Source organism: Callorhinus ursinus, unplaced genomic scaffold, assembly GCF_003265705.2.
Source record: "Callorhinus ursinus isolate GAN/ISIS: 27379988/994484 unplaced genomic scaffold, GSC_fseal_2.0 scaffold25, whole genome shotgun sequence".
Classification (NCBI taxonomy): Eukaryota; Metazoa; Chordata; class Mammalia; order Carnivora; family Otariidae; genus Callorhinus; species Callorhinus ursinus.
Window position 1 is genome coordinate 4,106,307 of NW_027397087.1, and position 26,146 is coordinate 4,132,452.

Below are 26,146 nucleotides of genomic sequence, written 5' to 3' on the forward strand. Positions count from 1 at the left end.
AGAAGTTCACAAGGCCACTGAAATACCCCAAGCTTAGGATACTGCAGCTGTATGTGATAATCTAAACGCGAATGTTCTTTATCATCCCTGGCATAATGGTGCTTAATTTATAGATGTTTTTGGTTCGTGTTCATTTTTATTGGTGACTATTAAAAATTTTTTTCTGCTAAAGTTAGCAAAAAAAAACGTAAGTAAATGGTCCTTTTAATCTACACTTAATTGCCATACTGTAGAAGTAATTTCTTCAGTTCTTAAAAATGTATTAAGTTCCTCATCCCTTTCTTCAGCTTGTTCTGTTGACCACGGCCACTGTAGAAAATTGCCAAGGGTACAAAATGTATATTATCTGCTTTCTTTCGAATACTTTCCAGCACTGGTTTGTCATTTGGGGCGTCCAGAGGTGACGCATACTGAACGAGTGTTGCTGGTAACTTTCCTTTGGAGACTAATTGCACTTCTCCCTCAACACACTTTGTTTCCAGAAGCCCCAAGAGCTTGCAGCATGACTCTTTGTAAACCCTATCTCTCACTTTGGCACAGTATTGTGCTGCCATTGTGCTCAGTGGACTTGCTGAAAGATTAATTACAACTGAAGAAATGTATCTTTTAACTGTCTCATTACATAAAGAATTCATAGTGAAGTTAACGTCCGCATAATTTAATGATATACGGATTTTAATTATATAGTACACTGTTAATTGTACAGCTATTTTTAGATCAGGCTACTAACTTGTTCATTTAAATGAATAGCTCATTTGCTTGAGGGACCAAAATATAGGCTTTCTTGAAAACTCAGAGAATTTCAAGACCTCTGTAAAAATATTCTACCCTGGTAGGATATTTTTATGGTATTTGTCCTTAAAATGAGACTGACTTATGTTTTGCCTTCATTGCTTAGGTTGTCTGACACAGAGAATTTTGACCTGCTTTTTCTGTAATTCATAAAGTATTTGAAAGATAGATCTCTGTGTTGGATAATGGGCAGAAATTGAATAGCCGTGTTTTCCTTGAAAGTTGTTGAGATTTTTCTCAGGAGAATTAGACGAAAGTTATTTCTGAATAGAAGCACTGTCCCTGGCTGTAATTAGTCACATGGGCTTAGTTCCCAGGAAATGTTTCTTTCGCTGTAATGAAAGTGTGTGAATTTTCATATTTTTTAAGTTACCTTAAAATTTCATCTCTGCTTCCCCATCTTCCCCCTCCTAAAATTTAAGAAATCTGAAGTTTAGTTTAGTGTACTGTTCTCATTAGGCTAGGGGCCTGCCAGAAAAGTGCACACATTCATGCCCCGCATACTCTCTCCCTTTCCATGAATCCTTCCAATCCTGGGCAGCACTTCTAATGACTTAGAATTAACTGCTTTCTAATTATGCACCGAGGCAGACACCATGATGTGGTATGGGTCTTTGCCAGCAAATGGAAACACAGGAGATCTAAAAGAGCAGGCTACCAGAGGGAATTGTGAGAGAGGCTTCTTGAAGTCATCAGCTTGCAAAGGAGAGACTTAATCCGTCTCATTGAATAATATAAACTTGGTCATACCAGCTGCCGCTGTGATATCACCTACTGGAGCATCCGTTTTTCTTTCTTTTTATAGTATATAAGATACTTGTGATCTTGCCAGGTTTGGGGCTACCCCAGGAAATTTTGGTAGGTCTTTGCTACATCAGCTTTCTCCCTTGACCTTGAGCTAGTCTTCTTTTTACCTGTGACTCGACTGACATGCTGGGTGCCAGTAAGCTAGGACCAGAGAGCTCAGGTTCGTCTTGAGGACCTATATTTGTTCTACACGGAATACCAAGTATCTTGAAATTTTAATTGCTGATATTTGAATCTGAGGGAGATCTAGGAGGGAGGAGGAGATACCAATGGAAAACTTGAGTTATTCATAGAAGTATGATCCATTAATCTAGAACAGTTCAGTTCACTTTTGAAAATCATAGGAATAATGCCAGAGAAAGACTAGGCTGGCAATTATGATCCCGAACTAGCCAAGTTTATATCACGGTTCTACCAATAACTAGGAGTGGGACTTTGGGGAAATTATTTAAATTCCTCATGCTTTGGGGTGCTTGGGTGGGTCATTCGGTTAAGCGTCTGCCTTTGGCTCAGGTCAGGATCCCAGGGTCCTGGGATCACACCCCAGATCAGGCTCCTTGCTCAGTGGGGAGTCTGCTTCTCCCTCTGCCTCTCCCCCCTCCACTTGTGCTCTCTGTCTCGCTCACTCTCCCTCTCTCTCAAATAAATAAATAAAATCTTTAAATTCCTCATGCCTTAATTTCTTTGTTTCTAAGATGGGGATAGCCACCTTGTAGGTATATTCTGAGAATTCAGTGAGTTAATACATGTGAAGAGTTTAGAATGGTTCCATGGTAAGCACTCAGTAAATGTTAGCTGTTATTCCTTTTTAGAAGTGGAAACTTGCTATAGGGTAGACTGAGTGACCCCACCCCGTCTTCCTGAATACTCAGCTGACTTTGTACAGATGTTAAACTAGTGTTTCTGAAACTTTAGAAATTTGGGTACGTTTACAGTTTTCCCTATCTACCATTGTACCACATGTACTAATAATAAATATACTATTTGTGCTTGAAAATTTTTTAAAGTATCATTTAATTAATTCTATTTTAAAAAGGAAATTATAATTTCACCTTACATTATAAACTAGAATTTCTTGCCATAAAAAGAAAGTACTTATAAAAATAATACATAACTGCTAAAGAAAAAAATGTTTTGTGTGCTCAGAAAGTCACTTCATGTGCCTATGCCCGCGTTAAGCACTCTTTTTAGGAGACGTGGCATTAGATGTTATCAGTATTTAAAGACCCATTGTGTCCTACATCCTCTTAGTCTACATTTTCTGAAAACAATATATATATTTTTAAATTTTTTTTGAAGATGTATTCATCTATAATGAGAAAAGTTCAAATTAAGTCGAATCCATTTGACTACCTACATTAGGGAATATAGGCAGGACTTGGATTTTGACTAGTTTATTGGCAATTCATTCAGCAATTTGTTGAGTAACTATTTTGTGCAGAGCAACCTTGAGGTGATAACAGAAATATGTCTGCTGGTAAGCAGCTTGCCGAATATCCTGACACAAACAGTTCCTTAGTCATGTGAACCATTCTCAAAAGGGGTAATATCGCATTAGCAGACATACAGTATACCTATGGCATTAAAATTTCATGGGGGGAAATTAGGAAAAAATGTCTAAAAAATCTCCTTCGGTGGGCTATGATGAAAGAAAAGGTTAAGCAAGATTTATGTAGACCAAATAAACATAGGACCACTGAAAGCCGAGCTTGAAATCTGAAACCTTCTAGCTTTGGAACTGGTAATATACCTGTAAGAATTATCTCTTATCTTCTTGGGGTAACCACAGGGTGAGCCTAATCCTCCATGGGAAAGCCCCCAGATACTTAAAGATAGCATTGAGGAAATACGACATTGTTTTTTCCATATTGTGCTAAACATTCCTTTTTCCTTCAGGTTTTTTTTTTTTTTTTTTTTTTTTTGAGTAGGTCGTGGTTTCACATCTTGGCATCCTGATCAATCTCCTGTCAACAGATGACAAAGTAATATTTAATCAAGTGCCAAATGACTGGTAGACAATATGAGTTCTCTCCCCAGTATGAGGGAGGGGAGAGCAAATGGATTGGAAACATAAGGGGAAATTCTGCTGGAGGAGATGAGACTTGAACTGAGCTTTGAAGTTTTGGCTGAGGGAAAGTTAAGAAAGAACATTCAAGATTTGGAGGATAGAATTGGGGGTGGCTGGGTAGGAGGGATGGGATTAAGCATATTCCTGGCATTAGCCAGGTGCTTAATAACTATCTGTTGTGTGTATGTTTGTGGAATAAGAGTTGATGGTGTATAGTGGCTCTAGATCTACAAATTGCCTGACATAGTCTGATCGATGTGAATACTCATGCTTTGGAGACCTCTTCCTCTTGTCTTTACATAATACTTTTTTCTTTGATGACTGTAGTTGAAGTTATTTCTTAAACAATTATGTGCTAGTTAGAAAGCAGAATTTAATTTGCCTCTATAAGATTCCCTAATGTTAAAAGATACTGCCTATTTAGATTGTCAGATGGGATCAGACTGCTTTAGAGAGCACTCCTGTGCAGTGGGATAGCTAGTGGGCTGCCTGGAATTTTTGAGAAATAGTTCCAACTGGAAAAGTAAGTAAGCTCCTGTAGGCCACTGGCAATATTGAAAATGTCCGGAAAAGACATTGGCAGGCCAGTTCCCATGGAGATGTAACTTGGGACCTTTCTGACCTTGAGGTCCAAAGGCCTTAAACCAACGTTTGAAGAGAAGATTAAATTCTAGCTGGTATTTTAGGCTTAGCTGTTCTGGAGCTAAGCCTCTGCAGGAGCCACATGAAAAGACAAGACTTTTGGTGTACTTGGGGAGCAACTGCCTTCCCCCACCAGCTGTCAACTGCACAGATTGTTTTTTCTTCTTGGAGGGAGAACTAGGTTCTAACACCACTGTCTCTCTGCATATGTATTTCCTTCCAAATGGTCCATCTCGTCTGTATCCAGTATCGTCCATCTCTTACTGACTGCGTCCTTTTGTCTCTCCTGACTGCTGCCATCCAGTTCACAGGCAGCGCCATGCTGGTTCACCTGTCATGCTTAAACCTATTTGTGACCTTGGGTTAGGGGTCCCAACTAGATATGGTCTAGTGTTCATTTCAGCTCAGGTATAACCTGGTCAAAAGGCACTCTTTGCAGTGGGCAGGATTTCCAGGGACCTTAAGCAGCATAGAGGATTCAGCTGCTTATTTGCTGCAGTTCCTTTCAGCAGTAGCGGGCCACTTGAGCTTACACCAAGGAAAGGAAGAGTTATAAAAATGGGTGTGAGAGTCATTGGGGAGAAAGTCTCCACTTGCTTGATTGCTGGTGCTTGAAATAAGGGAAAAACCCCTTATAAGGTTATAGACAAGATTTAAAATACAACACCCTCCCGCCATGGAGTGATAGCATCGTAAGCTCATACACACACGTGTAAAGGACTTCTCCCAGGTTCTTTCTGGAGAACAGATTGCATGGCGCATTGTACACTGACTGCCACAGAGGGCGTGGCAGGGGAGGCAGGTAGGAAGGGAGAATCTGGCAGTGTCAGATTACCTTCCAACTGTCTCTCCAAGGCTGTGGCCATTACATTGGCAAGAACAGTCCCCCGACTTTATATATATGTGTGTATATATCTCATGAAGTCTTTCTTCTTTTACCCTCTTGACAATAGAAGGTAATAAGTGATGCATGTATGGATAATGCAGTTTCGGGGGGCAGAACAGGTAAGCCACCTGTGCTCTTAAGGACAGCCAGAGCAACAAGGTAACAGCTTCAGCTGCCCAAGTCTGAAACAGCATGTTAAGTGCTCTTCCTGGGTTATTTTATTTTGTCTTCACAACAGCCCTGCAAAGTAAGTACCAGTGTTCTGTTCTGCTCTTTTACAGACAAGGGGACTGAGGGTCACAGACATGAATTAGCTTGTTGAGAGGACAGAGCTAGTGGGTGGAAGCGTCAGGCCTCCAACCAAGTCTGCCTGATTCTAGGCTCAGCTCGTAACCACTGCTCCATGCTGCCTCTCCCTTTGAAAGTATTAGACAGCATAGCTTTCCAAGTTCACCTTTCCTTTAGAAGGCATGTTTTTCCTCTTTTGAGGGAGATGTAAATAAACATGGTCTTGTGTGACATCTAGGTCATAAGGAACTGTAAAGGGCCGCCTGGTTCTTTGGGGTGTTTGCTCTTGGAACCCATTTCAAGGGGAGGTTCACACAGACCTTAGAGAGGCCCACCTGGAAAGGAATCAAGACCCTTCACCCACCATTCCTGTGGAGGTAGAAGCAAGTACAGATTTGCCAGACATGTAAGTGAGTCATGATGAAAGTGAACCCTCCAGCACCCCAGATAATCCACTCCAGGTAATGTCACACAAAGACAAGTCATCTCCATTAACCTAGCCTAAACTACCAAATCATGAGCATGTTAAGAAATTATTGTTTAAGCCTTCCCCCTCCAAAAAAAAAAAAAATGGGTTTATATTTGAGAATTTAATGGAACTTCTACGACAAAGACATAGAAATGATAGAAAAAAGAAAGAAATAAAAATCTTTTAAAATACAAAACCAAGTTCAAACAAAAGGAATTTCATCTCTGGGGGCAAGGAATGAAAAGAGAATGTATATTCAGTTTGGTAAACAGGGACTCTCACTTTGTAGGTCCACAAGAGTTGTTAGCTTTAGATATGGACATGAGGGGTTGGGGCTGGGATTTTTAACTCCCTGAAGGGAGCTGGAAGTGAGCCTCCACATACAGCCTAATCCATGAGAAAAGGACTGAGGAAACTCCACTTGGCCTGGAGAAAGTGGCAAGGAAGTTTGCTTCCTGTATATGGTCTGGAGTTGTGGGGTATTTGGAGAGAGAAATTAGAAATAGGCCAGCACCATTTGTGGATTTGGGTCCAAATTTGCACTCTTGTTATACTGCAGGGAGCCCACGTTAAGAAACTAACAATAAGACTGGTCTCTGAAAAAAAAAAAGTAAACACGAAACTACTCTGTCATGGTTATTTCCACAGTGCAGGTCAAACAATTCTTGCTGAAATTAAGTTCACGGTAAAAATTTACAAACCAAGTGAGAAAACCACCATCAGAGGGAAGATAAGTACATAGGTAGGTAGGCAGATAGAGAAATTGCATACCATGAACTGGAAATGAGGAAATGAATATAATAGAGGTTAAATCTATAAGATGTTTTAAAACATAAAAATTATATAAATGATCTAATAAACTAAAAACTAGGTAAGTGAAAGACTAGAATATAGTATGAAAAAAGAGCAGACAGATCTGAGACAATAAAATTTAGAAATGATATAATTATCATTGAAGTTAAAAGCTCATTAGATGAAGGATGCCTGGGTGCAGTCGGTTGAGTCCGACTCTTGATTTCAGCTCAGGTCATGATCTCTGGGTCCTGGGATTGAACCCTGCTTTGGGCTCCACACTCAGCACAGAGTCGGCTTGAGACCCTCTCTCTTGCTCTCCTTCTGCCCCTTCAGCTCGTGTGTGTGGGTGTGGGTGGGTGGACGCCCTCTCACTCTCTCAAGTAAGTAAATAAAATCTTAAAAAAGAAAAACTCATTAGATGAGTGAAGTGTCAGAAGAATTAGATTAGAACAAAAGTTAGTGAATTTTAGGGTGGCTCTAAGGAAAGCACCTTTATAACACAAGAGATGAATAGAGAGGAAATATAAATACTTTATAGGAGTAGGAGATATAGGGGGTAGTAATAAGGCCTTCTATTAGATGTCTAATATAAGAGTGCCAGAAGAAGAGAATGGGGGCCAAAGCTATAGTGGCTCAAAACTTTGCAAACTGGTTAAAGGCATATATCCTTAGGTTCATCAAACATAGCTAATTCCAAGCAGGCTAAATTAAAAGAGCCATACCCAGGCACCCAGTGATGAAACTGTTGAATATCAAAGAAAAATCTAAAAGGAACCAGAGATAAAAGACAAATTATTTCTATAGGGATTATTATTAGACTGACAGTAGAGTTCTTCGCAATAACAGATGTCAAGAGACAGTGGAATCTTATCTTCAAATGGTTGAAATAAAATGACTCTTAGCTTATAATTCTATACCCAGCTATATTATTCTAAAGTGAGAACTAAGTTATTTTCAGGCAAGACAAGACTAAGAGATTTTACTACTCAGTGGTCCTATCTGAAAGAACTAATACATAGGTGCTTTAATAACAAGGATAATGAATCTAAAAGCGGAGAACAGAATTCAGAAAGCAGTACTGAAGGAGAAAATTGGCAAACATGTTCGTAAATCTAAATAAGTATTGAGCATTTAAAAAAATACAAACTATATTGGAGTACTTGAGAGCAGAACCAGTTGTGTGTGCGTGTATGTATATATGTATATGGAGAGAGAAAGATTTATTATAAGGAATAGGCTCACATGATTATAGAGGTTGAAAGTCCCAAGTGCTACTGTGGGCAAGCTGGAGACCCAGGAGAGCCAGTGATACAGGTCCAATCCTCTTGAGATCCAGGAGGAGCCAATATTTTAGTTTGAGTCCAGAGGATGTCCCAGATTGAAGGCAGTCAGGCAGAGAAACTAGTCTTTTACTCAGTGTTTTATGTTCTAGTCAGACCTTCATCTGACTGAATGAGACCCATCCACATTGGTGAGGGCAGTCTATTTTACTCCAATTCACATGTGAATCTTATCCAGAAACACCCTCACAGACGTATCCAGAATAATGTTTGGTCAAAAGTCTGGGCACCCTGTGGCCCAGTCAAGTTGACATAAAATTAACCATCACAGAAACTAAGAAATTATGTTTACAAACAGGGTGGTTGAACAAAAATTAATAGAATAACATGGAGGCTGATGGGGAAGGGGGCGCTTCCTGATTGGAGTGAGTGAATTCTTAATTCCTTATATAACTGGCCCTAAACCCATGGGTCTAAACTGCATGGGTCCACTTATATGTGGATTTTTCTTATACATACACATACAGTGCAATACTATTTTTATAAACATAGTGCAGTATTTTCTCTTCCTTATGATTTTCTTAATAACATTTTCTTTTCTTTAGCTTTATTGTAAGAATACAGTATGTAATACATATAGCATATAAAATATGTGTTAATCAACTGTTTATGTTATCAGTAAGGCTTTCTGTCAACAGCAGGCTGTTAGTAGTTAAGTTTTAGGAAGTCAAAAGTTATATGTGGGATTGTTGACCACCCAGGGGATTGGTGCCCCTAACCCCATATTATTAAGGGTCAGCCGTCCTCAGAATTACAAAGAAGATATGATTAGATTAGATATGGGTTCAGTTAAATTTAATTAAAAATTAATAAGAATATAGAAGATTTGGGGCACCTGGGTGGCTCAGCTGGTTGAGCATCCAACTCTTGATTTTGGCTCAGGTCATGATCTCAGGGTCATGAGATCAAGCCCTTTGTTGGGCTCCATTCTCAGTTGGGCATCTGCTTGAGATTTTTCCCTCTCCCTGTGCCCCTACCCTCCCTCTCTCTCTCTCTCTCTCACTTTCTTTCTCTCTGTCAAATAAATAAATCTTAAGAAAACAAAGAATATAGAAGATTTTAATAATACAATTAAAAATCTTGGCCTACTAGACATACCTGAACCCCATACCTCAAAAATAGGAGCTTTAGTATTTTTAAGACATGTAAAATATTTATAAAAATTGATTGCATATGAAAACACCAATGGAAGTCAAATAGATACCCTCAAATTAATATAAGCATCACATACTTTGACCAATATGATCAAATTAAAAATTTGAAATAAGTTTTTAAATAATTTATGGATCAAAGATGAAATCATAATGGAAACTATAAAATATTTATAAATAAATGAGAACAACACTTGTGGCATGTAGCTAAAGCAGAATTTAGAGGAAAAATTATAGCCTTAAAAAGTATATGTTGAGAAGAAGAAGAAGATAGCAGGAGGGGAAGAATGAAGGAGGGGAAATCGGAGGGGGAGACGAACCATGAGAGACGATGGACTCTGAAAAACAAACTGAGGGTTCTAGAGGGGAGGGGGGTGGGGGATGGGTTAGCATGGTGATGGGTATTAAAGAGGGCACGTACTGCATGGAGCACTGGGTGTTAGGCGCAAACAATGAATCATGGAACACTACATCAAAAACTAATGATGTAATGTATGGTGATTAACATAACAATAAAAATTTTAAAGAAGAAAAAGTATATGTTGAAATAAGAGATTGAAAATTTAAGTAATAAAGATAGTAAGTTTGTAAAAGAATAATACAACAAATTCAAAGAGAAAAGCCAGAAATGATGACAAAAGGATGAATTAAATGAAATTGGAAGGAATGAAGCAGTAGAGAAAATCAACAAAACCAAAATTTGGTTCCTTCAAAATACTAGTAAAATGAACCAACCTCTAGCAAGACTGATAAATAAAACAGTTTACACAAATTAATATTAGACTATCTAAATTTAATTGAAGATACAGACATTATGTCAAAGTGGCAGGGGCATGGATGTTTATTATTTTAGGCTCTTGAAATATTTCACAGAAAGCAGATCATAATCTTGGGCATTATGCCTTAGTCCAGGCATTGCCTATTGGCTCTCTTCCAAAGCATGCTTCAACAGGGACCAGTTCTCCCCTATCCCTGTGCACACAGCTCCAAATGACTCGTGCACTCCTGCTTTGTACATGCTTGGTAGAAAGCTGACATTCCAGCAGTTGAAGCAGTGACAGAGGTAAACTCTGAAATCAAGAGGATGAATGCCTCTAGCAAAGGTTAGGGAGAACAAGTCTCCTGTCCACATATGGTCAGAAAGATGGATGCAACTTGGGCATAGGTAGTAGCTGGCCGTGGACATGTTGCTTATGAAAGGAACTGGCTTCCTTGAGCCCTTCTTATTCCTAGTCATCCCAAGATTGTCCAACCGCCTTTCCTTACCTGGTTGAATACTCTTCATCCCTTTGGCACTTTTAGCTTCAGAATGTGTGTAAAATTAAGTTTGCACTCTGGCTTGATCTGAGACACAAGCATAATTTTGTGAAGTCCAAGTCCTAAAATCCTCAAACAGAAGGCAGGCACATCCTAGGTCTGTAGCCAAGGCATCAAATCCCTATTTATTATCATTTTCTTGCTCCAAAAAATGGCAGGTTGCAAGAAAGGAAAAGACATTTTGTTGAGTTTAAAATGAATGTGGACTCAATATATAGTTTTTACTTCTCAATTTAAAATGATTGACTTGTTCTCGTAAGCTTTCTCTGATTTGAATAGTGTTCTATTCAGTATGTTCAGACTATTTTTTAAAAAGTGTATTGGCTATGATTCTTAATTCTGATAAGCACAGTGTTCAAAAATTTATATTGTGAGGAAAATTAGGATGTCATTGGTTTCTTTTTTCTATAATATTTCCTTTCCTTCTCTCACAAAATAAGTGACGTCATCTTCTTCTGCTCTAGAGTATTGTCTCTTGTCTATTTTAAAAAGAGCCTTTGGCTGGCGGGCTCCTGGTTGACTCAGTCAGTTGAGCGTCTGCCTTCGGCTCAGGTCATGATCTCAGGGTCCTGGGATCGAGCCCCGCATCGGGCTCTCTGCTCAGTGGGGAGTCTGCTTCTCCCTCTCACTCTCCCTCTGTGCTCTCTCTCTCTCAAATAAATAAAATAAAATCTTTTAAAAAAAAGACTCTTTGATCTATGATTTGCAGTGAGTTATCATATAGTTTGGTTCTTACTATTACTTAAACTTTAACAAAATCAACAACAAAATAGCCATTGTAGCTATTTTCTGTAGAGACTCACACAAAAACCCTTTAAGGAGGTCAGCTCAGATGATAATGTCATTTTCTACAGAAGAAGATAGTGAATCTGAGAGGTGCCATATTCCATAAATTTGCCCTGGTTGCAGAGCTGGTTGCAGATATAGGGCTGGATAGTATTCCTCTCATGATGATGTTCTCCTTGGGATTCCAGATATGTGTTCCACACTTGCAGAACAAACACATAGTTACAAATGGCTAAGTACGTAAATGTGGCTATCCACATGCAGAATAGGAAATAATTAAAATAAGTGTACTGCATTTTTTTCTTTGTGGACTCAGTACTGTGCTTAAGTGAAAAAGATGTAATTTCCAGATTTCTTTGCACGGTATTTACTAACATTTATCATATCTGTCACTGATCTTATGGTACTGAACTTGATAAAGAACATAATAATCTTAAAAACAAAAAAAAACAAAAACAAAAGTCATCTCAACATGAATAATGTTGATCCGTGGTCTCTGTTCATTCTATTAACTAGATAATTATCCAATATGTACTTTAATTTGTGTTTGTGTGGATAAACCCTAAGCCATTTTGCTGAATGTTTGGGAATGATTCCACTGGAGGATTGGAAGAATTGATTCCTAGGCAGCACTAGACTTAGCTTTAGTTTAGAAACTCGCCTTCCTCCCATGCAAAGGAAGAGGAGTTCTGGTCACCTTGGCTTCCACACACCTACAAAAAACAGCAGGGCCAGAATTTCTTGCCTCCGTGTGCTAAGTGTGTGATCTGATATAGCATTCTTCATTAAATGCCTCCCCTAGCCTCTTCTTATAGGTGTTCCTGGGGCGAGGTCTATTTAATTTACAATTGGCTATGAGGAGACATATTTTGGGACAAAAATCCATATATAAATAAATACATATTTTTTTCTTACTTAAGATTCCCTCAATGGTTAATCAATTTTACCTACTTTCCTTATCTGTGAAATGGATGCAGCATTTTATGGCAGTTGATGAGAATTATTTTAGAAAGGTTTAGAATTCAGAGATTCTTTCTTGGCTAAAAGTTATTTTTATTGACATCATTCAAGTCTCTCCTGCCTTCACTAAGCTCTCCAGATACATATGCTTAGTAATAAAATACTTAACCACAAAAGGTAACTATTTCTTTTCTGATTGTTCTTGCTGTGTTTTTTCCCCCAAGCGGGCTTTTCCAAAGCTAATATATCTGCAAAGAGACATATGCTTTAGGTCTGTGCTTGTTAATTTACCTTGGAAAAATTAGGTCATCTTCAAATCTGGCAGTGTGGCTTATAAACTTGGCAAAATGGTCTAATTAAAAGCTTCTCTTAGATTTAAAAAAAGGAAAAAATTATTAGAATCGGTAATGTTTTCATTTTCATGGTTTGTGTACATATAGGTATATGTCACTCATGCTGCACTAAAAGTATGTTGACTGTTAACAGTTCATCTCTTTTCTTCTACAGCCTCCAAGTCTGTTATAAATAGTATGCTACGGGACCCTTCTCAGATTCCAGACGGAGTTCTAGCAAATCAGGTCTATCAGGTATTAATCACAGCTGTCTATTTTCAGTGGCAGTGCTATCTGCCTAGCAGAGTAAAGGATTTTAAACCTCATTTAATTACTGTCATCATAAACTATCACTGAGGTCAGGGTGCACCATAAATGGCAATGCAATATTTGCGAGAAGAGCATTTCACTTTTTAATAGCTTGCTTTTATAGTGAATAAAAAGCATGTGATTTTTGTTTTCTGTGATTAAATCTTAACAGCCTTTGATAGTTTGTTTGTTTTTTTTAAGAAACGTTATTACTGCTTTTAGGATACTAGTTCACGGTAACGGTTTTTGTAGTCACCCCAGACCCCTTCTCTGTTTTGTCCGCAGTGCATCGTGAACGACTGCTGTTATGGACCACTGGTGGACTGCATCAAACAGTATCCTTTCCCATAAAATTTTAGGTGCACAATTGACGAGCTCAGACTCAGTGGAGGAGATGTGTCTAGCTTTAACCTGACATAAAGTTCTGCTTCACGAAACACATTTCATACTCTTCTACTTTACATTCAGTCAGCTGGAGGGTCACTGCAGACCATCCTTTCCTCCAGCTTAAGGAAAATCAGATGGGCCACGGGAGGCTGTCGGTTTGGCAGTTATGTGCACAGGCTTAGCTCAAACTGCTGGGGTTTCAGAGAGTTTAAAGGTACAGAGTCATTGGGCACGTAACTTACTGTCTGGGAGTGTGGCTCACCAATCCAACGAACATTTTAAAAAAATAGAACAAATTTCTATTTAAAATGAGCCAAATTCAGTTGAGTTTCCTAGAATAAATTTTGAGCCTGGAGTTCAAGGATGACGTGATTAAAATGCCGCGCAGACCATCACATCTGAAAGGGCAGTAGATTCTTATTGCTTAAATGCTGATTACAATCTGCACTGCCATTTGCATCCCTAATAAACAACTTTAGAGAAACCAAGCTAATTTTTCCGCCTGGACTGAACTTAAGGCTATGAAAACAGATGTCCAGTCATTCTTCATTAAAGACATTGAGATTACTGGGTGCCTGGGTGGCTCAGTTGGTTAAGCGACTGCCTTCAGCTCAGGTCATGATCCTAGAGTCCCAGGATCGAGTCCCACATCAGGCTCCCTGCTCAGCAGGGAGTCTGCTTCTCCCTCTGACCCTCCCCCTTCTCATGCTCTCTGTCTCATTCTTTCTCTCTCAAATAAATAAAATCTTTAAAAAAAATAAAAATTAAAAAAAAAGACATTGAGATTACTAAAGAGTTAATGCTTACTTCTTGAAATGGGATTTGAGCCGACAGTCACTACTTCATGAAGGGACATATTCTTCATCCATACATTTAGTAGCATTGTGGCAATACTAAGAATTTTGATAATCCTGGGTGGAAAATACTATTTAAAGGGTCAATAACTAGTAATTTTTTAATGAAAATTATATTCCACCTGAGTCCACAAGTCTCGCATTTCTTAATGTTGTAACAGCCTTCCTAATAGAGGTTTTGTGAGTGTGGACAGCACTGTGACCAGTGGAGATTCAGTGCTACCAGTCAGGAAGCTTTCTGTTGAAAGCCTTTTTTGTTGGAAGTCAAGTGTGTGTGTGTGTGTGTGTGTGTGTGTGTGTGTGTGTGTGTGTGTGTGTGTGTGTGTGTCTGTTTATCCCACCTTGTTTTCACAAAGGCTTAGAGTCTGTAAAATTTTTGTAAGGAACCTCACTCATTTTCTTTTTTATCAAGTTAACCTTTGAAAAATAATCTCTTCACAGAGCCCTCTTGTAAGAATATTCACTACCTAAGTTACAGCCCTTTACATATTTATCCTTCAAGTCAGTTCCCCCCAATGTAGTTTAAATTAATAAAATCACAGCACTGTCATAAGCTTGCCTTTTTATTAGACCAAAGTGAAACCATACTTCTATTTTCTGTATAAAATTAATGATAGCGTTAGAAATTGTAGGAGTGCCAACCTCATGTTGCTACAGTGATAAAGTTTAGCACATTTGTATAACAACTAACACCATCTCAGAGTATCTGGGGCGGAATTACATGTTAATTTTAAAGCACATAAAATAGTTAAAAATCAATTTAAAGTTAAGGTTTTAAAAGCATAATGTCTTTTGAAGGATTGCATATTGATTTTAAATATAACTATCTAATTATATATGCATGGACTAAAGTATGAAGTCAACTGCTTTGTAAATGCCAGGAGGCTATTTTTCAGTAATAGTTGAGATGCTTACGGGAAACTAGATTGCTGCATTGCTGGCTAAGAAAATGGCTTGTGAGGTTATTTACAAGTTTTGCCCCATGGTCACTGCCATACATCAATAATAGGTATTATTATAGACAAAGTCTAAGTGTTTTCTTATAGAGCATTATAAATTCTGTTCGGAGTATTTTCTTTACATTTTTGCCATCATTCACTTTCCTTTTTTGGCTGTGTTATTGCTAGTAGAATTTAATGTAGTACATGATTTCAATTGATAAAGTTAATGATGAATGTCTATAAATTGCATTCACTGACTAGATTATAATTTTGCAATTCCATTATGCCTATTGCCAGTAAAATTACTGTTTTTATAAGCTTTGTGTTCTAGACCTTGTATTTTATATATGTTTATATCAAGCAAAGAATAATCAAGAAGTATGTCTTTCCCAAATTTCAAATCGGTGATTGCTTTTACCATGCAAAATAAAACAAGCTGGGGAATTTATGGAGAACTGATTTTATTTTTGCATTGAGGTAGTAGCAGTTTCATATAATGTAAATATACTTGCATAGATGTTTCCTAGACTGATCCACAGGAATTACTTTATTTCACACTGAATAAAAATTAGTAGTTTTCCATGTGAGTGAAAATGCTATTTGTATGTTGTTCTGATAATTTAGTAATGTTTACATTGCTTACTGTCGGTAAATTACATCATTTTGTAAGAAAGTACACATTTAGTAAATAGAATAGGTGCAAAGTCTTTTTACTCCATTATGAAAATGTTACATGTAGACATTTGTGTAAGTAGAATAAAGGGAATTGGTCATTTACAAATAAGATGCCTCAAGAAGCACAGTAGCAAAGAGTATATAAGTTGTCGTGTGCTTTCTTTTTCTTTTGGTGTCTGCGATCTTTTTTCCTGCATAGCCATGTCCATCCACACTTTTGCTGCCCCAAATATAGTCACTGACACAAAAGGTGTGAGAAACCAGCCACCTCAACTTTCCAAAGTGTGACTCCAGGACATGGCTATTACACAAAGACCCACCCAGAGAAGCAAGGAAAGATAATGATGCAGGAAGCTTAAAATGCTGTGGGTTTCATTTCTATACCATCAGTAACCTCAATTTCATGATTCAACTTTTTAGATGTAAATAATTTACAACAATAAAAGTGAGAGCTCATTTATGTGGATTAGAAGTAAATAATTTAGTTCTAACATGTGGGATGCCCCTAATAATGAGAGACTGTAGAGAGATATGCATCAGATGTCTTCAGTGGACTCTGCAAAAGCGTGAAATTTTGTGATTTGAAAACTTTTGTTCCTTTATTGTTTCCAGTTAGAAATTAAATAAGCAAAGCCACGTGCATGGTGGGGGGAGGGGACAACAGAAGGAAAAATTGCAATGGTGAAGACTTGGGGCTCATTTTGTTGGTGGACATGAGTGGCCACGTCTCTCGAATTATGATTTAAATGATATTCACCTGTATGTGTTGATAAAAGGCAGATAATGCTCTAGGAATTTTTTTAAATAATGCGTACATTTTATTTCATTTAAATTGCACTCTTGCAGTGCATGATCAGAATCAGAGAATCTTTGGTAAGCTGAGGAGTGGTACAACCAGGCTGACATTATCCAATGGAGAATTAGATAATACCAAATGCTTTTGACAGAATCAAAGTACCAGAATAGGATAATGCTCCTTTTCAGATGTTGTGCAATCTCATCCTTTTGGAAAATAGAACCAGAATTCCAAGTCCTATTCCTGATTTAATTATTTACCAGCCATGGGACCTTCAGAAAGTTCCTCAGCCTTCTTGAACCTTGCTTTCTGTAATTATAAAAATGGGACTAATAATAGTAGTTATTCATGTGGTGTTGGTGAAGGTTAAATAAGATGATACCCCAAGTGGAAATGCAAATCAAAACTACAATGAGATATCATTTCACATCTGTCAGAATCGCTAAAATCAACAACACAAGAAACAAGTGTTGGCGAGGATATGGAAAAAAAGGAACCCTCTTGCCCTGTTGATGGGAATGCAAATTGGTGCAGCCATGGTGGAAGACAGTATGGAGGTTTAAAAATAGGACTACCCTATGATCCAGTGATCACACTACTGGGCATTTATCCCCAAAATACAAAAACACTAATTCAAAGGGATACATGCACCCCTATGTTTATGTAGCATTATTTACAACAGCCAAGATATGGAAGCAACCCAAGAGTCCATTGATAGCTGGAGGAATAAGACGTGGTGTATGTACACACATACACACACAATGGAATATTGTTCAGCCATAAAAAGAATGAAATCTTGCCATTTACAATGATATGGATGGATCTAGAGAGTATAATGCTAAGTGAAATAAGCCAGTCCAAGACAAGTACCATATTTCATTCATATATGGAATTTAAGAAACAAAAGAGCAACGGAAAAAAAGACAAACCAAGAAACAGACACTTAACTATAGAGAACAAATTGGTGCTTACCAGAAGGGAGGTGGGTGGGAGGATGGATGAAATAGGTGATGGGGATTGTAGCGTGCACTGGTGATGACCACTGGGTGATATATGGAAGTGTTGAATCACTACATTGTACACCTGAAACTAATATAACACTAAGTATTTTAACTATACTGGAATTAATTTTTTTAATTAAAAAAATGATAGGCTGGGACGGTAGCAGAGGAAGTAGTAAAAATTTGGTGAATATTGTATTTAGTTGTAAGTTGACACCAACAGGAGTTGCCGATGTATTGAGAGGAGTGTGGGAGAAAGGTAGGAGCTGAGGACTCCTGCATTCTGGTTTGAACAGCATGGGGTTGTCAGTAACTAAGATGGTAATGAAGCAAATGGCGTATGCATGTGTGAGCAGCTGAACGTAATGAATCTGAAACTGTAACAATAAAATAACCAAAGTTTATTGAGGACTTACCAAAAAAAAAAAAAAAAACGGTGATACCCCAACTGTTTAACACCAAGGCTTTGTGTTACAGTGCTTAAGAAATATTAGCTAGTATCAATTATTTTTACATAATTATTTTAATACTTTTCAAGGAGTTGTATGGAAGTCATACAAAAGGCTTTGTGGACATCGTATTCCAATCCTTTGCTTTGCCACACTTGAACCGTATGACTGTGCAGATTCTTTTCTAAGCTTTGGTTTCCTCATCTATAAGGATGATAATAACTAAGGATGAAATAACATACATAAAGCACTTAACACAGTACCTACCTCATAGTGATCGCTCAAAGAATTTACATGTGCGTGTGCATTTCTGTTTCTATGCATATGATAATATGCGTGCGCTCTCGCACACAAGAGGAAGACTTGAAAAATCCTCTGCACCCACACCCCAACCCCACAGTCCTTTGCAACATGCAATCTTTCCTCCAGGGTGCCTAGAATTCTCAACAAGTTGGCTATTTGGCTTCCCACATCATATAAGATCACCAACCATAGGCTGAAAGTGGGACAGAAGCTAGAAATGCTGGCTCTGGGACAAGTATGGATTCTTAGAAGATTTATGGAACTCTGTAAGACTGGAAACTCCTTTAAGGCAAAGCCTGGTTGGTATTTGCTGCATTTAGTAAGTGCTTAATAAATGTACTAAATTGAATTAAGGGATTTTTAACATAGTACAAAGGATGTTTAAAATGACTCTGTCTCCCCCACATCGGGCTCCCTGCTTAGCAGGGAGTCTGCTTCTCCCTCTGACCCTCTTCACTCTCGTGCTCTCTATCTCTCATTCTCTCTCTCTCAAATAAATAAAATCTTTAAAAAAAATAAAATGACTTTGCCTCCTTTCAAAAGAAGATAAGGTACACATCCATTTACAAATCTTTATTTGCCCAAATGCATATAAACATTACAGAAATAGAAAAATTCCCCTGAATCATTGAAATGAGGACATGTATGTAGAAGTCTCATTCCTCAGAAATGTGGGCTAAAGGTGGAAATAGTTGCTATGATTACTCTATTTTCCATTTCATCTCAAAGTAGAGACCTGGTATTAGCATATTTTTTATTGTGTAATTCCACCTGTGTTACCCTCCTTAACTAAAACTTCTTAGTGCCATTGGTCATGAGCACGAAGTCCTGCTAAGAGACATGCTTCTGGAGAAAAACCTGTCCTTCCTAGGTCAGTATTACTTACATCCTCTCTAGCTTGTAATATCTGCATGAGTGCTTAAATATATATTTTTAAAAATCTTCCACTCGCAGTTATTATGTACTAAAAGAAGAGTGAACAATGATTGATGCTATGCATGTTATCTTTTATTGATTTGGAACTAAGCAGGAACTCAGTTACCTAATCCCTATATATACAGCACATGCACAGGTTTGCAATTAATATTTTATAGAATAAGTGGCTGAAAAAATGCTTTAATATCTGTTGCAGTATTACTTTTGGTGTCATGAGATATTAGCCATAATCTAGGCCTTATGAGACAAAGAAACAAAAGAAATACTGTCTGTAAAATGCTTTATATGTTAAAAAGAATAGTTAGAAAAATTCATGTTGGGTATGTTTGTCTAATATATGGAATCAGAGTGTGCTTTTACTTGAAAGTCAAATATTAAGCTTTTATTTTTATGCGAGATGTTAATTGTCATTATAGATTTAGTGTGATTTTTAAAAATCTCACATGTATACATGGACATGTGTTTTTGTGTGTGTGCCAATGTGGACTCTTGTTATAGATTGTTATTTCTTTCAACATCCAAAGCATTAAAATTAAGCCTTGAAGGGCATACATGTGATAACTGATCACAGAAACCATAAAGCACTCTACAATGAATTAATTCCTCTTCTCAACTGTAGATGTGGTAATTTTAAAGGTTCTGTACCAACCTAAATGTGCATTGTACACATCTGTTATATGCAGATATTTAAGTCTGCATAGTGTGTTTTTTTAGGTTGAAAAATCACAGAATATTGGATTACACAACTTTTGTTCCAAAATGGACAAAGATTTGGCCAAGGAAAGTCCATTGGATGGCCTTACATCAAGCTGGGGAGGGATGTTGAAGACAAGCCTGGAAAAAGTCTGTTTTAAGTCTTAGTATTCAATATTTTTATTAGTGAACTGGAGAATGGAGTTGAGTGTATTATCAGGTTGTTGATAATTTTAAGATGGGAAATCTCATAAGTGTTCTCTAGCAGGGGCTAAAGAAAGTTGATTTAGGAAAATGGTCTCAAATCAGTGAATTAAATTTCAGTATGTAAAAGTAGCAAGTTTTTTCATGTAAGGGAGGAGGAGCAAAAGGCTTACATGTGGTCTAAGCTGAGTTCCAGGTCCTTGACTCCCTTGATTCTAACAGTGTTAGACTGAATTGACCATGCCTAGCAAAGACAATGCAGAAATGTGGCCAGTCATTAGCACTTGCATACAAGTTCAGAAAGGGGACTTACTATTCATGGGTCCCATCTAGTTCTCTCTGCTATCGGGTCTCGAGATAACTATTTTATTAAAGTACACCCAAAGGTGATACTTAACTGATCTCTAAAATAAATGAGTTATAGGATATTTAGCTGATTCCATGTAACCTCAGTACTGTTTTTAAGCATTTCCTTATCAGCATACAAAGAAGTTCATTTATTCTATGCATTTTAAGCATTTTGATGTAGTACTGAATTGTTACAAGTTTATTTACAAGTTAAAGCATGAGAATTCAAAGCCTTGTGTGAAATATTGTTCTGGGTTTTCTTTTACCTTGTATATACCCCTTCACAGTGATTAATTAGGTCTAAAGTACTGTGCCAGGTAAATTTAGATAGATTATTATTTTAAGTCAAGTCCTGAAAAATGTTGGTATATAAATAGGCCACTAATCTGATGTTTTCTTGTTTACATGTATACATCTTGAATTTTGTTGCAGAGCCATTGCAAACGTGTTTTACTTTGATTCTTTTATAAGCAAAAGCAAAACCGATTTCTCCCTTTCTCTCTCTCTCATTCTTTTGGTTTCTAATCTGGCCACTACTTTCAAAAGACAAGGATTCTTATTTTTACATATTAACCCTTCTTAAGAATTATGACTTCCCTGAAAGTCTATCCCATCCTAAATTTTCCACTCATTGTGCTCAATATGTAATTTTATAAAATACATACCTTATAGGACCGTTTTACTAATAGAAGAGAAAAATAAAAATAAATAACCTTTATTTTAACCCTAATAATTTTTGAATTTCCTTGATTCATAACCATATACTGAGCAGTTGTTAGGGCACAAGATTTAACCATGCACTATTGGAAAGAAAAAAAAGAAGAGCCCTTTTCATTGAAGATTTGCATATACTCATGGATTTATCCTATTTATAAATTTATAGGTATATTGTATTCAGAGAAATCAAAGTTGAATAAATGTTTAGTTTTTCCATCTAAAAACATATTTTATTCATACATTTATTCATTTATTCCAGAAATAAGTTACTGAGTTAGGTACTATTTATTAGGAACTAAACATTAAGTCAGATGAAGTTCCTGCTTTTGTGGAATTATGGTCTAGTAGGGAGATAAGCTGTAAACAAATGTACATGCTTAATTTCTAGCAATTTCTCAGAGTTTTTGTAATTCTTTTATTTTTATTCATGCATTCTTTTCAACTAACTCTTGTTGAGCACGTTTTCTACTAGTTAGTGTGAAGATGATGGTAAGCATTTTGTTCCCTCTAGATGCTTACAGTGATGCAAACTATTTCCGTGTCCAACCCAGTAAGAGTACAGTTCCATCTCTAGTGCATCTCTGTAGGTACTCACTTGATGGTCTTGATAATGAAAATAAATACATTCAAGGCTGTTGTCGTGCTACTTCTATTAAACTTTTGAAAGAAAGGTATAGATTATGCTAAAAATCAAGAGCCACCCTTTACATACAAGAAAATGCTACTGGCCCATAAGCTACTTTTCCTGAAGTGGTGATAGAATTTTACTGATTCATCTACTGTCTCCCCAGCACCTTCCTGTCACCATGTGCTTCTAGGCTGGCTAGCTGAGCACATTAGCTTGGTTATCTTACCACTGTGCTAACCAGTCTTTTCTTTCGTTGGTTCAGCAGACAGATATCTTTTAAGTACTTACTTTGGGCAGGCACCATTAGGGATAAAAAAATAAAAGTTGAATTTTTCCTGGAAGGAAAATTTCAGATAAGTTTCAGGTAAGTTCATGTCAGTTCTTTCCAAGGATAGTAATATAGAATTATTGATCAGCATTTAACGTCTGAGAAGATGTGAAGAGCCTGCTGCCCACTCCTAGGCATAGATGCACAAAGAGCCCTTCTTAAGCTTTAAATTGACCAACAAGCATTGTGATCATCCTTATTCCCATTGCTAAGGGTTCATTTCATTTCTAATATCAACAAAATAGAAAAGGTATTTTAACTACTAGTGGAGATGTTTTGATTTTTATCTTTCCGGTGACTAATGAGACCATGTTTTGTTGTCTGCCCCTTACCCCCACCCTCTCCTTCTCAGGAGTAAGGAGGAACTTTGGACAAAAGGGAGGAAAGGGAAATAGTGATAGTAAGAAGATGTTGAGACTGTTTGCACTGTCAGGGTCTATGAAAGAGCTTATCCCACAGGCTGGAGACAAACCGTTCATCCTCCATGGGCTGGCATGTCTACAGGTCAGAGGGACTTTCATTAGTGCCTTCCACAGCCACTGTCTGGTGCAAATTCTTGTTACATTTGGCTTAATAAGGATGGCTCTAGAGATACTGTATTCTTTCCAGTGAATGTTGCCCTGTTACTAGAAGCTAACAATTATTCTGAGTGACTCCTGGGAGGCAGTTGCTTTTTCCCTGCCTCACCCTCCCATGTTTGGTCTTGCCTTATGACAAACCAGCTTATTTTACATGGGTGCTTTTCTAGCATTCATGTATAACTCTGGGGGACTCCAGGAGGGTATAGTCTGTAAAGCCAGGGAGGCTTAGTGAAGGATGTCCCTTGCTGTAACAAATTAGGATCTTTGTTCCTAAGAGTTCATCTGTTCCTGCTGCTTTATTCCCCACCTGAAGCAACAGTGCTCTGTTGAGGGGGTGATTATGATGTGACAAACAGGGGATTATGACTTCAGGTGAAGAACAGGCAGCAGGAACAGATGAGATTTAGAGGGCTAAGGTTGTGTTTATGTGCAGATGTTAGTAGTAGAGAATAAGAAACTAGAAATAAAACATATAATCATATAGGCTAAAAGGAAATGACATGGTTGGGTATTTCAAAAGGTATCAAGTATTTAAATTCCTTTCTCTCTGAAGGTTAAAAATAAGATACAGTTTTCAGAATCATGGGAATGGGATATGGGGAATTGGGTCCTTCTTCCTTCCTGAGGAAATTGTCATGGTGTGGGATCATCTTACTCCCCTCATTGAACACGCTAGTATGTGCTTCTCCCTGGGACCAAGAGAAAAGAACCATGGATGCGTATATGCTGCTAGAAGACAACACAGTCTCTGGAACTTTGACGGCAGGTTACCCTGGGCCCTTCCCTCCTCGTGGCTCTGGTTGGATAACTCATGTCTGCTGATTGTCTGCTTTCCTGGCCACTTGAGATATTGGAACTCCTTTGTGACAAAAATCGAGTCAAACTAAATTATACACATACTCAAGGATGTATATCTGGAAAGTCCAAAGGAGAGAAGTTTGCTTCTGGTGTGTATAGAATCCAGAAGACAAAAACAATGTCATCAGTCTCTCTTTTCTTCCTTTTGTGTTCTGCTTTTTTCCATGTTGGCTTCATTCTTCAGCAATAAAGATGATGCCTGGTAGTTGCTAGTTTGTTTATTCCTTAGGCTTCTTAGTTCCAGAGACAAGTTGGTGATTCTCTTTTGCCCATAATGAATCTGAGGAAGGGCTCTAATCAGCTACAAGTGTCCACCCCTGAGGCTGATGGTGGGGGTCACATTATTGGTCATTCCCCAGAATCATATCATGAGAATAGGATGGCAATGCCAGACAAAATGGGATGCAGGACCAAAAAAAATCAAATATCTCACTCCACAGAAAATTAATTACAGGTTGGAGCTTTAGTCCCCATGACCAAAAGGCATTGGGAATTGTATCTGTTGTGAGATTGGCTTCTAGGGTACATGCACTCACACGCGTGCGTGCGTGTGTGTGTGTGTGTGTGTGTGTGTGTGTGTGTGTGTGTAGACGATCCTTTTTGTGTCTCAGAACTGCTAATACTCCTTTCTTCATTGAGATTGGTTCTGGGACAGATGGATCTGGCCCTGCGAAAGGGTCTGACATCAATGACAACAGCTAAAAAAAAAAAAACTAGAGCAAAAGCTAACATTCAGCCATTCCTCAGAATGTGGTAGTTGGACAATGTTCCATCCAATGAATGTTTAGTGGAAACTGGCCCCAGCCGGTGCCTTTCCAACAACTTGCCCTTTTCACTCTACCATTCTGATGTGTCCCTTCTTTTGTGGCATTGAACCCCAAGAATTTAGAATGTGGTGTAAAATATAGAAGAGTTCTACTTCTGTTGTTGATATTCGTATCTCCTATCTCCACAGCCACCGGTCAGCAGGGACCAGCCTCCTCAGCTCCACTTTGTACTGTCCCAGCTGTGTGACCTCCCGTTTGTTTCCTTTCTTTAGGGCGGTTCAGTTTTCACTAGTATTGTCCCCTGAAGACATAAGCAAAGGACAAGGTCAGAGCAGTCAGTTGTATTCCTTATTAGTAGCTTTGATAAGAGGCTTTGGGGGCAGAGGTTGAGACTAATGGCTATAATGAAATTTTGGGGTTCTCTAAAGATTTATCTGTGCTGTGGGTCTCCCCATTAAATGCATATCTGTTCTGTGTACCTTTGCCCATGGTATGCATATCATAGTAACATCTATTACTGAAACCTTGCTGACTTCTTAAATGGGGTGGAAAAGACTGTGAAACTCACTCTTTGAGAACATAAAAATATGGATACGAAGGTCATAGCTCCAGGTACTGAATGAGACAGTGTTTTGGGAAAAACAAAACAAAACAAAACAGAAAACACAGAAAAACAAAATACTAGAGTAGAAAAGATATCCTGTAGTTTTCATTTGTGTTCATGTATATTTAGTAGAAATGTAATAGGTGTTAAGATTCTTTTTATCATACAATGTATTTTAACCTAGCATTTTAGAAACCTTTTGACAAAGTCATAGATAAAAGGCCATGTCAGAATGTTACTTTTCGTTTTCAGATGTCATGAACTGGAATTTTGCATAATTTTCCTGGGAAAAACTGTATTTCTTAAAAATTTAAAGCCTTTAATAAAACAAAAGGAAACCTCAAACTTTTCCTTGGTAGTCCTCATGCCCTTCTATGATTCTTAAGTATATGTTAACTAGTTTCAGATGTGTTTTGTTCTCTGACTCAAAATCAGCCCTTTATTTTAGAAAAAGAAATTGTGTAATTAGTACTTAATTGCTTTGGATATTTTGGGGCATTTAGAGGCGAGGGTAATTAAAAGTCCAGAGAAATTAAACTTTCACAGTGTTCTTTACGTGTGTGTAATTCCTTTTTAAAATCCCCTCCAAAGGCAGGCCTGGCAACTTAAAAATAAATGAAGACTTGGGTTGCTTTTAAAAATTTAACATCAGTTTTATCTGTGGATGCAGTTTCATTGATTTTTTTTTTAACTTCAGTTGGAGAGAGGGCCATTGTAATGCTAGAAATCAAGAGATTATCTAGTTCATGTCCTCTTTAGGCACACGTCACCTGAATAATATTGGACAGATAACCATCACCCCTCTTATGCTTCAAGATCCTCTAGGAGGAGAATAAGAATTTTTTCGCTACTTTATAAATGTCACGCGTGATCAAATTTAAATATTTGCCATAATTAAAAGTGGTATGTGGTCTGTTGGGACGCACTAGAATGTGGTTGATGTAGGCTCTTGTCTGTATCTTTAGCTATCCGAGAAGCCTAGGTCATGGTGAGTCACCTCACTCCTCTGGGCCACTTACGTGTAAGTTGGAATATTGGACTAGCGATCTCTAAGACTTTACAAGTTGAGAAATACTGTGTTTCATGAGTCACACACATTATCTAAAAATCGCACATTTTTGTGGATCTCGAGGC

At 37.8% G+C, this 26,146-nt stretch overlaps 1 protein-coding gene across 7 annotated transcripts in view; it reads left to right on the top strand.

The window, feature by feature from the left end:
- The window catches only part of CDIN1 (CDAN1 interacting nuclease 1), a 203,364-nt gene that overhangs the window by 76,245 nt on the left and 100,973 nt on the right, over positions 1-26,146 (top strand). For all 7 annotated transcript variants that reach the window (XM_073876767.1, XM_073876769.1, XM_073876766.1 and 4 more), the window contains 3 exons: positions 12,809-12,888; positions 13,228-13,277; positions 19,152-19,219. In XM_073876767.1, coding sequence (XP_073732868.1) covers positions 12,809-12,888; positions 13,228-13,277; positions 19,152-19,219 — 198 coding nt within the window. The remainder of the gene's footprint in view (positions 1-12,808; positions 12,889-13,227; positions 13,278-19,151; positions 19,220-26,146) is intronic.